This window comes from Athene noctua, chromosome Z (assembly GCF_965140245.1).
Source record: "Athene noctua chromosome Z, bAthNoc1.hap1.1, whole genome shotgun sequence".
NCBI classification, from domain to species: Eukaryota; Metazoa; Chordata; class Aves; order Strigiformes; family Strigidae; genus Athene; species Athene noctua.
In genome coordinates, this window is record NC_134077.1 from 85,236,667 (window position 1) to 85,251,465 (window position 14,799).

At 36.7% G+C, this 14,799-nt stretch overlaps 1 protein-coding gene across 2 annotated transcripts in view; it reads right to left on the bottom strand.

Moving 5' to 3' along the window:
- Positions 1 to 14,799, bottom strand: part of EDIL3 (EGF like repeats and discoidin domains 3) — a 257,972-nt gene that overhangs the window by 188,104 nt on the left and 55,069 nt on the right. For both annotated transcript variants that reach the window (XM_074931730.1, XM_074931731.1), the window contains exon 2: positions 4,506 to 4,634. In XM_074931730.1, coding sequence (XP_074787831.1) covers positions 4,506 to 4,634 — 129 coding nt within the window. The remainder of the gene's footprint in view (positions 1 to 4,505; positions 4,635 to 14,799) is intronic.

Here is a 14,799-nt window from a genome sequence, read left to right on the forward strand (position 1 = left end):
GCTCTTCTCTAATGTGCTCGTGGCTCCTCTACCCTCCCTGTCATTGCACATCATTTATTTTTCCACTTACATAAACTAAACATGTTCGCCAGTTTATCCTCTCAGGCAGCTATTGAATTTCAGATTTGGAAGATCAAAACTGAATAGTTTTAAGTTGCTCATTTTTCAAACGTGAACAACATGGTCACTCACAGTACATACTGTGATAGCCTTATGGCATACTAAACTTCCTTTATCTTTTATGTTCAGTCATGTATTTCTCTTCCTGTTTCCCCCTACACACGCACTAGAGAAAACAGAACAATTTTTATGCCCAAAAACCTTTCCCCCAGTATTAGTTCAATGTATATAGCCACATGTCATTGCTTCCCTCATGCACTCTCCACGACTAAGCTACTTTTCTTTCACCCATATTGATTAGGAAGCACATTAATAGTTCTCCTGAACAGTATGTATTAAAGATTTCTATTAATTGTACCTAACAATTCTATTTCATGGTGTTTCTGTACATTACATGGCTTCTGAGAATCACTTGTGAGTTATTTAAATGATCTAAAGTCTGTCAACTTCTCATCGGTAATGCATTTCAGTACCAGTGTTAATTACATGTGAATCTGTCTCAATCTAGGTTAAAATCCGCGCTTCCAAAGATAGAGACAAGAGCCTGCTAAAGAGGTAACTCAGGCCATAGTGTCCTCATTATCTTTGGAAAACATCCTGCTATTTGTGAAGCTTAATAGAATTACCTTTTTCTCTTATCTGTTTAGCTAAATCCTTTTATACCTCACTGGAGGATGTTCTGTCCTGAAAAGAACAACAATATACTTTTTCCTTCTTGCCTCTATCTTATTCTCTGCCAGTTTATCCGATGTTTAGAATCTGTTAGGATACACAGAGCACTGAAATTTCCTGGGTGACAAACAGGGTGATTATTATACATCTGTCGTCTAATTGCAATTTTTTAAGCATGACTATGTATAGTGTTTAGTGTAAAGAAACAGGAAATAAGGCAGGATTGCCATTAGAGAAAGAATAAAATGAGAATAGGATTACTGATTTAAAATTTATAAATTACTATTACAAACATTGTACAAAATTTTTGTTTAGATACACTCAAATTTACAGGATCAGAAAACAGTGGAAAGGTATGACAGCAGAGTCAGGATTTTCCATGAGTAAATTTAGAAAAAAAACCAGCAGTAATGAATCTTCTCAGACTGAAATAAGATGCTGTGAACATATTTTACAACTTAGTCATTAAAATAATAATGGGAGTTACATTCTTAAGTCCTTCAACTATTCATGCAGCTCCCAAACCCTCTTGAATTTGTTGTCAACTTAGGTAAGACTTCTGCTTAAATATTTAATCTTTCTACATTTACGTACGTTTATACATCTATCTTTTTTCCTTTACATGAATTTGTAACTTCCTATCTGTAAGGCATTTTTTTTTTTAATTTACCCACTTTAATGCATGACTAAGTAAAATCCCTATTACCTTTCACTGTGAAATCCTCCTGTCTGAGGTACGTTCCTTGAAAATTTGTTGATTTTCCAGCTAGTGTCCAGAGATCAACAGTATCCTGTCACCAGGTCTGAGTGAAGTCTAATAGTGGAGTATCTAATGAGAGGGCCACACAGAACACTCAGATGCTTTTAAAATTTACCGTACAGCCCTTTCAAGGGGAGACAGACAGACTTAGGCTCTTCACTGTGTTGGGTTTTTTTTTCCCCCACCCTTCTCTTTTCTTCTCACTCTGTGCCTCCTGACATCCTAAATGCCTAATTTTCAACCAACTTAAGTGTTTTCAGCTACACAGGAAATTGTTAAGAAGCCTTTTTGAGATACTAAGGATTAAGAGAAATAGCTTTTGGGCAATAACTCATTAAAAAGCCAAAGAGAAGTAACCTTTTTTTAGCATCCCTTCTTCAATGTTACATCTGCTAATAAACACTCCTGAGAGAAGTGATCACATGGGGTCTTGCACTCCTAGGCTCCTCAGAGACCCACCTTTCAAGTGATTATTTTAGTTGAAACACTCCAGTGCTTGAATTAATGGAGTCTAATTATGCTATTCATCACTATTTTCACAGGAAAAATCAAAATATTATCTTGAAATGCCATTTTTTTCAGTGGTTTGTATCACTCTAAGTAGGGGAATATGACGCTGAATAAGCCTCAGATGGTCTTTACTTAAAAGAATATTTAAAAACTACTTTTAAAGTTTTCAAAAAGTAACAGCTTGTCTCTGAATCCATACATGTAGCATAATCATACAGGACAAACACAAACTAAATTAACATTGTATTTAGCTACTGTAGGAGTATTAATAAGTCCTTTACTTAACCAGTGTTGTCCAGCAGATACTCCCTCTGGATTGCAAACTAAAAATGTACCAGTCTGCCAGCACAAGCACTGTGATTACCACGTATTCTCCCGCTCTCTATTTGCTTATGTTTTGCTCTGTTTACTAAACTCAGGTTTTGTTGAAGTGTTTGAAGAATTTAGTTAAGTATATGTGTCTTTTTTAAAGCCCTGTTCATATTTAACTGTAAATTACAGTGGCAATTATCACAATAAGCTCTTATCTCGGATTCATTCATGATTGGCATCCTCCCAGTTATGTGCAAGGTAATTTCCTGCCAGCCAAACACATGACAAATCCAAAAGTTTCCTGCAGTAAATCCATGTCAAGGCCATTTTAGGGTAGCATAATATACAGCTGTAGATTAAATTCAGACCCTTCAAGCGTGCATAAAAATGGTAGGGAAAGGGATGGAAAACGGGATTCTGAGGCAGTGTCTTCCAGCTTCTTCTGTGGCTGCACCAAGGGAACAATCAGTTCCCTGTACAACTCAGATGTTAGGTAATAACCAGCTACTATGACATTTTACAGTCAGAAAAAAATGCAGTTGGTGTCTGACCAAAGTTGGTCACTCCCTCATTTGTCTGCAAAAAAGCTTATTTTCAGGGAAATCAAATTCAGTCCAAATTCCCCTAAAATCACATTGTGGAGACTTAGAATTCACTCCCAGAGCAATGGTAGCATCATTTTCAGAACAGAAAAACAGGAACCAAAACCAAAACCAAACCAGCCCTGGGTTCTTGGACTAAAGTCTTCTTGCCTTATCTCATGATGGAGAGGAATATACTTAATCCCCAGAACAGTGGATTCAGGCTGTGCTGGAGTAGCCTTTTTTTATTTATTAAAAAAGGTAAACCACACAGATCTAGGATGGTGGCGGTGTTGGGGAGGTGCTGAGTGTAGCTGTGACAGTTTCAAGGAGACATCTGCAGAAGGCTGTTGGTGTTGCCTTTGTGCCCAAGGCTGGTGTCCTACAGCACAGCTGGCAGAAGGAGAACACGTGAGCAGCACTCAGCTATCGCAGACTGAACCATGTTAGAGTAACCCAGGCTGACGAGTCACACACATGGACGTACAATATGAACTACCTGAAGGGCCGTACTGCTTTCAAATCCTTTGGCTGTCATCGTAAGAAATGCAGGCAAGGCATGTAAAGCCTTCAAATAAAATGTACTGCCACAGAACCTCCACGTTCACATACTTTCCCTATACTAACGATGTAAGAGACACTGCCATGTCTTCTGTAAGCCAGCGCTTTTCTGTATGTTTTACCTTCCTATCCTAACTCCCACAACTCCATGGAACAGATAGGTAGAAAATGTACCTATTTAAACATTTTATTGTTTTGCTCTACCATATGTACTTTTATACCTTTTTTTGGACAATATAAGAACTTGGTGAATTTGCAGCTTTTCTGCTCCATCAGAATTGATGGGATGGCCTGTGACACCATTAGCTGTCTGCCATCTTTTCCCTTGCACTTTTATTTTCTCCTTAATTTTTCTTAAGACGGAGGCCTGACCTGGTGGATATTTTAGAGCTACCATTCATATATATATGTTTACTCCAAGTCAAATTCACGTCACAAAATTTCAGCACATTTGATTTGCACTCTATGCACTCATATAATGATTAATTACAACCTTCAGCTGGGTAATTGTTTTGAAATTCAAGCAAGTGACTACTATTTATTACTCAGGTTTCTCCTATGATGTTTCTGTAAATTCACTTGTTTAAGTAATTACTCTTTACTCTGGACCTAGGCATAAAACTATCAGAAACTAAGCTTTAAATGGTCATTGATCAGCAAAAGGATATATAGAAATACCTAATTGCATTGATCTTTGAGAAATGTTGGTCACTTAAAATCACAACTATCATCTTTTTTCTTTGTGAAGAAGGGCACTGAATTTTTCTAAGTGATTACATTCTGGAGATACACTTGTCAGAGACTGTTTTAACTGTCTGTTAATTGCAGTATAGATATCTATGAGGCACAGATCAGGTTAAGAAATCAGTAATGAACAATGCAATGACTACAGCACTACACAAAATGCCCTGGACATCATCACTGGTATGCCAGCCACAGACTAACGGGATACTCAGACAACTATTCCAGCATTTAAAGTTTGCACTTACCAACCTCCACAACACTTGAGCAATTGGGGTCTGTGAAGCCTTCAGGACACTCACATGAGTAGAAGTCATCACTCAGCCCCGAGAGACAGATGCCACCATTTTTGCATGGGTTGGAGTCACACACGTCCCCTGAGGGTTAAAGGGGAAAAAAAAAAAAAAAAAAGATTCCTGTATAAAAAGATTCCTGTATAAAACTCTCTCAAAAGTTATGCACAAGTTCCAAGTATAGCAGTGATCCTCTTCACTTGCAAAAGACAATAAAATTTAACAAAAAATTATCTTTTGCTTTCTCTCATTTGAAGTAATTCAGGATATATACTTGTAAATGAAGGATGTATACTTGTAAATGAATTTACCCAGGATTTTACCGGTCCTGGTTCCCTTCAACATAAAGCTGAATGGTGGTTTCCAGGCTATCACCTGGTTTGTAAGAAAAGAACTGTGGTTGTGGTTACATCATCATGTGCACCAGAGTTATGCACTCTTAAATCACTCAGCAGCACAGATTTGAACCAGAACAGGCATTGGCACACAGCTGTATTTCTGCTAAACACGAAGCATGGCATTCAGACCAGCAGAGTGCTTCTACGTTGGCTTTATATCAGTCACATGAAGATCAATCATACAATCTGACAGTACAGACTAAAGGCATCAAAGCCTTTTCAGCAACTTAATTCTAACGCTAAGTTTAAACCCTGTCAATGATTTTTGATATGGAGCCCTATGACCAGAGCTGCTCTATGTTCCTTCTGTGTCCCCAGCGAGGCTTTCACTAGGACTTGTGACCCACCAACTCCATGGCAGGGGTGGAGGCTAAAGGACTTGAGCAGTCACAGTCCCTCATTGCTCCTCGACAGTCCCCTCCAAGTTCCCAAGGAACTTTGTGAAAGTCTCCCATAATTCATTTTGATTTCTGAATCAAAAGAAATCAGTTTGTTTCAAAACGATGCTGTGCTATGAACCAGCTTCAAAGCTCCCTGGGACATGGGGCAAGCACTGGCACACCTGCCTAAATAATGCTAAGCAAGCAGATTTTGCTTATCCTTCAATTCCTTTTCAGTGAAGACACTCTATTCTATCAATTAGTGTCGAGGTGATCAACAGCTGTAATATGTAAAATCTGAACGATACTCCACAGGGCTGCTTCATATGGTCAGAACTTGAACGTGTCTCCAGTAATACCAGAGTTTACAACACATTACTGTGATTTCCTAGCTAGTATTATTTGAAACGGCCAACAGGAGATGTGAAAGTGACAACATAGTGTCTCTTCAATTCTTGACACTCCTCAGTTTTAACACCCTTGAAGAATTCCACCCTGTCACACCTCTACAAATATATGAAAATATAAGATTGCATCCTGTCCCCAGCGGGGTAACTGGAAGCAGTCCTAAAGATTGGTTGGCTTCAATTTAATATTTTTTCTCATATAATTAAATATATATTTGGATGTATTTTATCTCAAGCTTCATAAGACAGATGTGTACTCTCTACTTTCTAGTATTTTTAGAAATACTAACAATTTGTGCAGTAGTTTTGTTTTGTAAAATTTTTTGCAAATGCAACTTAAAGTAACATCTAAAGTTAGATGTTTATTAACAACTAAGTACATTATTTTGAATGCTTTTTAAAATTAAAAAGTTGCCAGCCTTTTACCCTGTAATTGTACAAAGCTATAGAAATAGCTTGTTTATGTCAGTAGTACTGACATTGTAATACATTTTGGACTACAGTGGTGGTAAGGGAACTGAAAATTTTTTATCACCTTTCTGGCAGACAGACGACAGATTAGTGACTGGAGTGAGAATTTGAACCTAACAATCACTTAAGAAATTTACCCGATGTACAAAACTGCCTTAATGAACTCTGTGCATCGGTTGCAAAAAACTAGTTGTGGGTTAGTTTGTTGGTTTATTTTTATTTTACACTGTCAGCTTTAAGCTGCCTTCATGACAGAGAACTGTCATGAGTCTACATACTTCATATTGTTTTGTCTTGAATATTGTCCAGGTGACAGAGAACATCTATCTGAAAAGACTCAATGATGTAAGACGTTATCTATCTAATGACTAGACAGTATCTGTCTTCCTAACTATCTAAATAAGTCAAGACTTCTCATTTCCAGTGCTTGCTCCATTACTGAAGTAGCAAAGTATGCTGCTTTTTATTACACAGGGCTTCAGCATTTGGTTGTGGAAAGAACTGCTATTAACTGAATGCTCTGACAACTGTATTCCCATAGCTTTCATTAAATTAATAAATTAAATAGCACCTGGAGCAGGAACATTTACTATGCAAATCTGTATAAATATTCTGATTAAAATGAGAGGGCACATTTTTACTATGTCTTTCCTCATTTGGTATTCTGGTTTCAATTATGCAATACAAGAAAGAAAAAGAAAGTAAAAAGACAAAATACTGTTTCCTTTTGGAAGTTTATATTGACTGACAAGCAGAACACGCCCCCCGTTTTCCATTTTATTTCCAGAAACTGAAATCTCCTACTATGACCAAAGTGTGCATACTTACCTGTGTAGTTTTCATTTGTATGAAAATCTGTGTTGGCTTTTTCAGTCTGAAGTGACCAACCCAACCTACAGTTTGGGACTCATAAAGCAGATGGTGTCCTCTAACAACAGTCATTTATTTCCATGTTGAGGAAATAGCTGCACTAAGAGCTCTTTTGACCCACTACCTTGACCCAAATTCTACTGTCAGTCACTGGTGTAAAATTTTAATTGTCATTATATCACATCAAAGAAATAAATTGAGTACAGCACATCTCTAAAGAAAATGCAGGAAAAAAAACCCCAAAGCCAAACAACAAACAGAAACAAAAAAAAAAGCTCCAACAAAAAATTAGTGACTCCGTCTCATTCATGGAATGTCAAAGAGGGCTAAAAAGGGAAAATCTATATTTTGAACAACAATAGTTAAAATAAAACCATAGTATGATGTCAAATACAATGCAAAAAAATGAGTAACTGCACAGACACAAGCATGCAACAGTTCTACTTAAGACTAGATATCAGGCTGTGCAAATTAGCACACTTAAATTAGTAAAATTAACTTAAAATATGAGCACCTTTATTTGTGATTTAAGTGTCTGTGAAATTGCGCAGAACAAAATAAATAGCACCTTTGAATCAACAATATTCCCCTCGATTTACATTTTGTGCCTCTTGACAGGCCAATCATGTTGAAAAATTGAAATCTAATTTGTTATACATTCTACTGAGTTTGATGAACAGAATTTAATTTTAAAGGCTCTGTTCTTATTAAGAAAAGCTCATATGGATGCACTTTGTCTTAACACAACTGGTTAAGGAGTTTGTTACCATTAAAGTACTATGTTGCCGACGGCACAACTTTTAACACAACAGTAGTGTTAGAATTTAACCTTAAGAGTCATGGTGAGTGGACGAGTAAAATAAACCCAAAGGAAGAATTATATCCTCTACAGTAACTCTTACAGAATTGTGCTCTGTGCTGCTGACTTTCCATGGTGATAGGTAATATGCTGTTTGTGCAAGAGCCTGTACTATTTGACAAATTCCTGTAAATTAAACAAACACCCTAAGAGGAAGTCCGTTATTAAAAAAAAAAAAAAAACAAACCAAAACACCAAAAGACAATTAATGTTGTACTTTTATAAAATATTCTGAAAGTGGTCCGGTAAGAATGCAAGTGTCAAATAAAAACAATAATTCATGTTTTTCTTTACTATGTCTGACTAACCCTGCACTTTTCATTATGTGGTTACTCAAGCATTAAAGCATGTCTCAAGACTGTATATAAAATATGTACTATAACTATTTCTGCCTTTAACTTCATCTTTTGGAAAATATCAGACAGTAAAATACCATCAAGCGATTGAGATTTGGTGTAAGGATCTGTGAGACAGAATCAGTAAAGGATACGCTGACATTCTCCCCCACCCCCTAAGTGCCAGAACTCATGACCACTCTGCATTTACCTCTTTTAGGGGACCCTTGCTCTGAAGTAATATTATACATGTAGCTTATTTTATATATATGAAATATATATGCATATGCACATACATATTTCCTCCTTCTTGCACGACATCATGGATGGAAGAGTTAAGGTAGAAATGTAATCCACATCATCTCAGACCATACTGTATTGAGGAGCAAACAAAACATTTACATGATTAGAGAATACTAAATTTGGGGAATATTTAATTCTTATTTTTCCTCACATCTTTAATTTCTTCAGAACATTCTTAAATGAAAGAAATCCTTGAGTGAAATGTCCATTCCCCTCTTTGGAAAATATGATTGTTTAAGAATAAAAAAAATGCAAGACAAAAAGAGTAAAATTTAACACACTAAAATTTAGAATATCAATTAAGAACCCTCCCTAATTTGACAAACTCAGAAAAAGATATATATCAAAACTCAAATAAAAAGGTGAGATATTTGCTCTCTAGCAAGGATTGGGCTTTTTTTAAAGCCTCTGACAGCTTTTGTCCATGGTGTATAACTCAATCAGTGAACCTTGATCTCTTTTATTAGAAGCACTTGGAGAGGAACTGTTCTTTAAGTCCATCATGCTCCATGACATACCTTCACATAACCACTCTTAAACCACATCCTTTCCAACAAAGTACTGAATGTACAACTACTACTTCTTTCCACAAGCAGGTAATGGTGGGGAGGAGGGTAAAAATTGTAAATCCACTCTCTGTCAAACCTTAGACTTTTATATAGCGTACTTTTTGATCCTATAAAACCCCACAAAATGTTACGTGATTCTTGACTGAGTGCAATACTTTGCCTGACAGCAAAGGACAACCTGAGAAAAGGAACTCAACTGCTGTGTATAAATAATGCAGCACACCATGATGGTAACAGTTAGCCCATCAATCCTTGTCAGGAACAGAAATTCACAGAGTTTATGAAAACAATTTTTGTGATATGAAGGCTATAGGAGATGCACTGTGCAAACAGAAAAGCACCATCCACAACCACCTTCAGCACTGCTTCGTAAAGCACTCTCTGTTGTATAAGCACACACACCAGACAGCTACCATTACTACTGCAAATCAGTTTGCATTTCACTAACATCTGTCAATGGGGAAAAAAAAGAAAAATTACTCCATCTTAAAATTACTTACTCTTTAACACTATAGATCCCGGGATAGGAATACCTGCCAAAAGGTAAGGTACAGTATCCTGAATTAGGCATGGGAGAAACATTTCAGTCCCTATGCACAAAATCATTAGCCTGAAATGAATACAACTTCCCTGAGCTATAACACCTAGAATAACTGTTATAATTTCTGGCAAAAGTGTTACTGTAAGAAACATCTTCTTGAGACAACATAATGATGACAGAGAAACGGGTCTCCAGAAAACCATGTGGATTCACAAGTTTTCAAAACTGGAAGGAAAGAAGTGATAGAAGAAAGATGATTTGGGCGTTTGGGCACATTTACTATAGTTTAAGAATACAGCATATTCTGTGAAATAGAAGTGAGCATGGGAAAATTCAACCCTATTTATTCTTTTATATATAGTGCATTAAATATGAATATGAACACATTTGTTATGTATTACATACCGATGTAGTGAAATTTACAGAAGCTGATACTGAGGTAAACGTACTGATACTGTAGGAGTCCAAGGAGATTCTGACACCTATTGAACCAAAAGGCATGATGAAATCTATGGGTAAACAGTTGCAAACGTAATGACACATGTGCTCAGGGTGCTACCCACACAAGTTGTTAGGGAGGTATGATACTCCTTACTGGAGTGCTGTACAATGGGTGTTCCATAGCCCAATCATTTGGTTTCACCATTGATGGGAAGAGATGGACCATCATTCCTACCTAAAACATCAGCTGTATTTGTAGTGAATTTCCCGTATTGCTATGTGAAATAAGGCCTATTGTAAAAGCTCTTTCTAAAGAAATAAAATGAATAGGTATTCCTTTTCATGAGAATAAAACTTGTTAGAAAGAAGAAATCTCCAGGTGGCACCAAATAATAAACAGCCCAGAAATTAGCCAGTCAGTAGAAATTTGGTCTAGAGATAGTAAAAATGAGTCTCAGTTCTGAAGCCCAGATGAGCAACTAAACTTCAGAAGAAGACTGAGAAAGTACTTGCTACCAGTATAGTTTCACATTAAAGTCAATTTTCAGAAAAAGAGCTTTAATAGTTTTCTGATTTACAGAGTCATCTGTACAGTGTCCAAGTTCAAATCTATTTCTCCACAGCTGAACCACTACTGAGAAGCAGAACCATAAATCATATTGAAGACACACCTGTGCAGAGATGCAAAATGTGAACATGGAAACAGATGAGCTCTGCAGTTCTTCTAAGAAATTTGTAAACTGTTTTTTGGTTGGGTTTTTGGTTTGTTTTTTTTTTTTTTTTCAGATTTAATGGTAAGGCAGCCAATTTATTTTTTCCTAAGGTAAAAAGACAGTTGAATAATTAACTTGTATGCCTTATTATTTGAAAGGGAAGTTAAAGTTTCTAGATAGCAGCAGTTCTTCTACCACTTTCTGCTTGTTCTCTAGGCTGATTTGCTTACTAAACAGGTAGAAGATTCAGCTTACTTTCCAACTATAATATTCATGGCAGACTGTTTAAATAGTGTTAGAAAATAAGTAAACTGATATCAATGCTAAATGTCTGCATACAAATTGGATGGGAAAACTTACAGGAGAATAAATCTCAGAATAATTAACTCATGATTTTATCACAGGTCTCATGAAAATTGAGGTAGTTGCTGCTTCTTCTGAAAGCCTCTGAGATCAAGAGACTGTATGCACTTAAACGAGCTTGTAGTTGTGGAGAACTTCAACACACACTTGTACAAACTAGGCACAAACATTTCTTCGAATTTAACTTTTTCCAGTCGTGTAATCTGAGGGGATGCACCAGCTGATTTCTGAAAAGATGAGATGGTATTACAAAAAAAAAAATCAGATTATTCTAAGCAGAGAATTCTCGTTTGAATACCGCTCTGAGACTGGACTGAAATATTAATCCTGGGTGAAGATGAAGTGCTGACTGAAGCTTTGGTTGTAGTCTAATAGTACAATACTGTAAAAGTGTGTCCCTACTTTCAGGGTTAGAATAGAGCCCTAAAGTAATGTCTGCAGAGATTAATTTCTATCATAATAAATCCCCTTCTGCCTTAAAAAAGTATAATCTCTTCCCTTTCTAGAGGTCTACAGTATGAGATACTCTATTCATTTGAATGTGAAAGAGCAGTAGGTCTCTGTACTTCAGCCTGCTGAATTTTGCAGAATTTTTAAGCATCTGATGTCTGACAACATGAAATACAAGTAGAAACAGAAAACAGCTTAAAAAGTAAACTCCTCTTTTTCATAGGTTGGGGAGAGTTCATTTCTATGCCAACTGGCTCTGCAGGGAAAAAGATGAACTATTCCTGCCATTTCAAATCTCTATTAGTAAAAAGTGGATCAAAAGTGATTAAAGGAGGAATATCGTTACATAATGCACTGCTGAATATTTTTACAACTTCTGGAAGATTTTCATGCACACACTACCGTGAGTATTTGGGGAAAGCTGTCATCAGCTGAGATGCTGTTTCATCAAAGGAAAAGAGATATATTCCCCCAAACTGATCAGCTGATGGTACCAGTGGCACACCATCCCTAGCACCAACCTCAGCCAACAGCAGTGATGCTTCCTGCACAAGCAGCTGATAAATGCCTATAATGAAGATGCCCTAATCCCTATCAACACGACCTTCCACCACATTTTTTCTCTCTGCAGGCTCAACAAAGCTGGAAAAAATTACCTAGGCACTCCTTGTACGTACTCATTTGATTTCAGCTGTCATTCAATGTCAGCCATGTTTATACAGTTATTTCTAACTCTGTAACACTTACATGGATCAACCTGCATTTCTGTTTCTGTTCAGATCTATGGAGTGAGAGAGCTTTATGAAAAGGGAAAGAATAAGAGATTAAATTGAGACTTTCTGTACAAGGCATTTAGGCTAAACTGTCCCTCCATTAAGTTGTTTTGTTCAATTAAAACTTTCAGAGAGATACCAAGTCATGATGGGACTATATTATCATTTCCAGTCACATGACCTTTGTTTTTAAAGCTGATCAGAAGATTATTAGTAGTACGCTCACTTGAAAATTCTCAGTTAATAGAATCTTCACATTTCTTACTAGAAATTACTGTGTTTTACAAATCTCCAGATACAGCTTCACTGGTCAAAAATCAGCTGGGCTCCGGCAGGCTCCTCCACTAACTGCTAGTAGGCTCCACTTCTATATCCACGACCACCAGGTGGTCAATATGGGGATCTACATTTCCTATTTGACTTAACCTACACATGACCTTTAAACCATTCGCTCTTCCTAAATCTTTCTTCAAGATATTCATGTTCCCCAAGGCTCTGGAAATGCTTCAACCCCCTGATCAGCAGACAACTCAGACACACAGCAGCTTCCCTCTTGCCTATTCCCTGCTTACCACGGAGAGAAAATCCATGCACACAGTCAAATCAGCAGTACAGTCCAGAGTGCCCTTTAAAATAAACAGTCATAAGTGTGTTTATGACCTTCTCAAGACAGGTAACATCTTCCTTCCTCCTCTTTTTATGGACTGAGAGCATTCAGCTACACATATTCTTACTGGTCTTGACAGTTATCTTTCCAGTTTCTACTTCATCAGTGAAGAAAGATGGTTTAAAAAAACCCAACAAACACTTATTGTGGAATTACCACTTTTAAATAAATATCCCCAATTTTCATATACACTTTACATCTCAGTTCTACATTTCCATTTCTCTTTTTTATGCTCCACAGCTTTTGAGGTTAGCAATTTGGAAGCACCAGAGTGTCTAGGTGTATAAATACACACACATATATTTAGCTTCATACTTTATATATATGGAAATGAATGTGTTTTGTTTTCCCTTTGTTTGTCCTATATTGGATATATTCAGGCACTGGTTGCTAGGCAATTATTAATCTCAGCACTGGTGAATTCATCTTTTCCTATCCTATGTAAATCCAAATTTGAAAGCTGAGCAATTAAAAATTCATCATTAACAGTTTTCAAAACTCCAATTAAATTTCATATCCTACCTTCACCACAATGAAATACCTTAAAATGATACGAATTCTAAACATGTTCTCATTATAGTCTGAAAAGTATTCATCAATCTTTGGTTACTTCTATTTTTTATATATTCACTCTTAAAAACCTTACTCGGTCACATTTTTCACAAGACATGTCAACACTATTGAAGAAATAGGCATCATTTAATACCTCAAGTTAGGCATTCAAAATAAGGAACATGCAAAATTTATAATTCACTTTTCAAATTTTTGAAAAATCCTGTAAGTACCAAGTGCATCCCATAAAAACGCTTAAATATATCTACATATACAAGCATATATACATTTATAAAATATATACACACATTCACCTCCATCGTTTCAGAACACACACTGAAAATGAAGGAATATTTTCTGCTTTCAAGCTATATTCCAGACTGCAAAACATATCTGAAAATGCGCCATGTGAAGCAGTCAGCATTGGCTATGCCTAAATTAGAAAATAGCCTGGCACAACGTGAGCAGATCAGTATTTCTAAAGCATGCAGCACTCAGGCTTCTATATCTGCACTATATGAAGTCTGTGGATATTGTTTCAGATTTAATCATTTCCCTCCCCCTTCCAATCCGAAGGTGAGCAAACGACCAGCCGTTGGTTCAGACCCTTAAGTAACCATTATGGTCTCCAACTTGAGTACAGCTTCTAGTCTGACATCCTCAGGAACGAACCCAGCTCATGCCCATCAAAATCCCTCTGCAGGCAGAAGCAATGTGAGCGTAGGATGCGGAGGCAATCAAGGGATTCACTTCCAAAGCCTACCAGCACACTAGATGACCACTTTAACAGACATGCCAGCACTGAACACTCCTTCCTATGTGAACTTCTCCTACAATGAGCTCTTCTATTATACCAAACCCTGCAGCTGAAGAGAATAAAGCAGAATACTCCGTAAGTTTCCGTTGTTATAATTAGCCGATCTTACCAGGTTAATTTTATGCATTTTTTAGCCACACAGATATTTAAATCTATCAACATGAAAGTTCCGTCACCATCAAAAAAGACATGTCACCTAAGGAGATACAACAGTATTGCTGGTTTTCATCATTTTATTTCTGACTTTACAGGAAGGTGATGTTACTGATCACACTCAGAATAATAATTAGGTAATGAAGATATGTGTCTCTCCTGTGAAAAATATGAAATAATAAGGGCA